The sequence below is a fragment of the Kryptolebias marmoratus genome, linkage group LG10, assembly GCF_001649575.2.
Source record: "Kryptolebias marmoratus isolate JLee-2015 linkage group LG10, ASM164957v2, whole genome shotgun sequence".
In the NCBI taxonomy this organism is placed as follows: Eukaryota; Metazoa; Chordata; class Actinopteri; order Cyprinodontiformes; family Rivulidae; genus Kryptolebias; species Kryptolebias marmoratus.
In genome coordinates, this window is record NC_051439.1 from 2,007,973 (window position 1) to 2,010,334 (window position 2,362).

At 32.9% G+C, this 2,362-nt stretch overlaps 1 protein-coding gene across 1 annotated transcript in view; it reads right to left on the minus strand.

The window, feature by feature from the left end:
* Window positions 1-533, minus strand: part of pccb (propionyl-CoA carboxylase subunit beta) — a 25,832-nt gene extending 25,299 nt beyond the window's left edge. The window contains exon 1 of the mRNA XM_017436427.3: window positions 261-533. Coding sequence (XP_017291916.1) covers window positions 261-500 — 240 coding nt within the window. The 5' untranslated portion in view covers window positions 501-533. The remainder of the gene's footprint in view (window positions 1-260) is intronic.
* Window positions 534-2,362: the final 1,829 nt, after the last annotated feature.

Genomic DNA, 2,362 nt, shown 5'->3' on the forward strand with positions numbered 1-2,362 from the left:
GAAATTGCACCAATACCAAAAGTCATAGCTGGAATGGCGTTAATGAGCTGAACGTTTTGATATATGAATGGTTGAAGTAGCTGAAAAAATGCAGAAGGAGATAGGTGCCGAAAAACGTACGGAATAGGGAAAGAATAATAAGAAAGAGAAACAGGAAAACAATGATGTGAATGCTTAATAGCATTCACACAATAATAATAATAAAGAGAAACGGGAAAACAACTAAATTTGATACATTGGCCAGTGTTAGCTAACTTTACCCTTTCATGTTGTGCTTCTATTCTCTTCCGACCTCCACCGACTAACGCCGCTTCCCGTTTCTCTTCAATCCTCTCCTTCACGGACAGGTGGCTGACCGAGTACCAGCGATCCTGGGGAACGTGCGTCTGCAACGACACAGCTGGTACTGCGCCATATTTTAATTGCGCTAAACTCCTGAAGGAGACCCTCAACCCATTTCTCAACCCACAACCGCTACGAGCTACAACGAAGGCCGCCATAACTGCTGTGACTAGTACAACGACCGTGGGAATTCTTCTTCTTTTCATTTAATGACGGACCGCAAGCAGCTGACAGGCGCATACCGTCACCTACTGTACAACAGTGTGTAATTGCATGTCTTCAACTCTTGTTTATTTCATCAGAAAGAAAATATATATTTTAAAAAAGAAGTAAATAAAGTAAAACTAAATAATAATAATAATAATAATAAATTCTTCTTGTCAGGTTTGTATTAGGTAAAAATCTAATTAATGCTGCTCTAAGACACCCTTCAGACTCCACTCTCTCTCAGCTTAATATGCACTACACATTTCATCAGTGCATGTTCCACACTTTCTTTTTCTCCACTTTTCTCACCTTTATCATTGCTCCTCCGCCCACTTTTAATTTTCTCATAATCTCTCTTCTGGTTCTTACTCCATAGTTCTTTGTTATTCTAGATGGCAGTGGGAATTGATTGAAAGGCAGATACTTCAACGCATAGACATCATAGATGTCTATGTTTTGAACGTATGAGAGGTGAGTCTTTCTGGCCAATCATAATACAGAACCTAGCAGGTCCATGTGGAACCCCATAATCCTGAGTAAATGTTGTAATTATTTTGCTCAGAGTTATGTCTGTCAGGTAGACTGTCTGGTCAGTCGAAATACAGTGTTGCCACCGTAAAGGTAGAAAAAAACAACTTTGAGTTTGTATTAACTTTAATAAAAGCATGTCAAACCAGTGAAATAATGCAATAAAATGTTGTAGTTTTATTATGTTTTCTGAAGGACCATTATTGTTTCCAAGATGACTGGGATCCAGTTCATCACCAAAAACAATTATTGTTTTAATTAAACATCCATCTCATTCTAATATTTTGTATAAAATAAAGCATAATTCTAAATAAAGCCTACAATTTACATTAAATATCATAGTGCGGTGTAAAGGTATGAGCAGTTCTTTTTCTTTCAGTTTTTTTATTTATTTATTTTATATTTTTGATTAAAAAATAAAAACAAACAAAGAGTCAGAAATAATAATGTAAGAAATAATGGTATTTCATTTTATTTTTTTTACAAACTCTAACAATTCCATAAATATGATCTCATTAATTTTGAGAGTAATTAGGTACAGAATAATAAATCATGCTACACTTGTCAGGATATAAGGAACAATATTTCTTACATACATAAATGTCATCTTATATTTCTTGTTCAAAAAAGCTGATTTTGTCTGATACTATGTTACACGATTTCCATTTTATTGTCACTCTTTTTACATTAAAAATAAATAACATCAAGTAACTTTATGGCTTTTATATTGAGTGCTATCTGTACTGATGATTTAAAAAACTGTTTTTTTAAGTCATAATTTTTATACTTTCTCATAACTATATCCTAGTCATTTCAAACTACAATTCTGTGTTTATAAAATTATGAGATTGTATCTCAAAATTGTGATTTGTCATTTAATTTGTTATCTCATAATTATGACTTAATTTCTCCTATTTATCAAATGATTAATTATTGGAATTAAAAATTACCATGTTATATTTATGAAATATATTTTCATATTCATAAGAAAACTAGATCAAATTTCTTAGACAGTAACTTATGATTATGATTTCTGGATATCTAGATTTCTTTTCCCCATCAAAGTAGAAAGAATAAGTTTTCAGAATTTTGCCCCTTTTGACAGTAAAAGAACATGAACGAAGACAGGAGCAAAGAACTGACCACAACAAAAGACAGTTAATAAATATATCAGTATACAACCTATCTATGGTCACAACTGAAAGATTTAAAAAAGAATAAACCTGTGGAACGCTGCTGTAACCACGGTAACTAGGCGAAATCTCGCGTGACTACCATTACTATC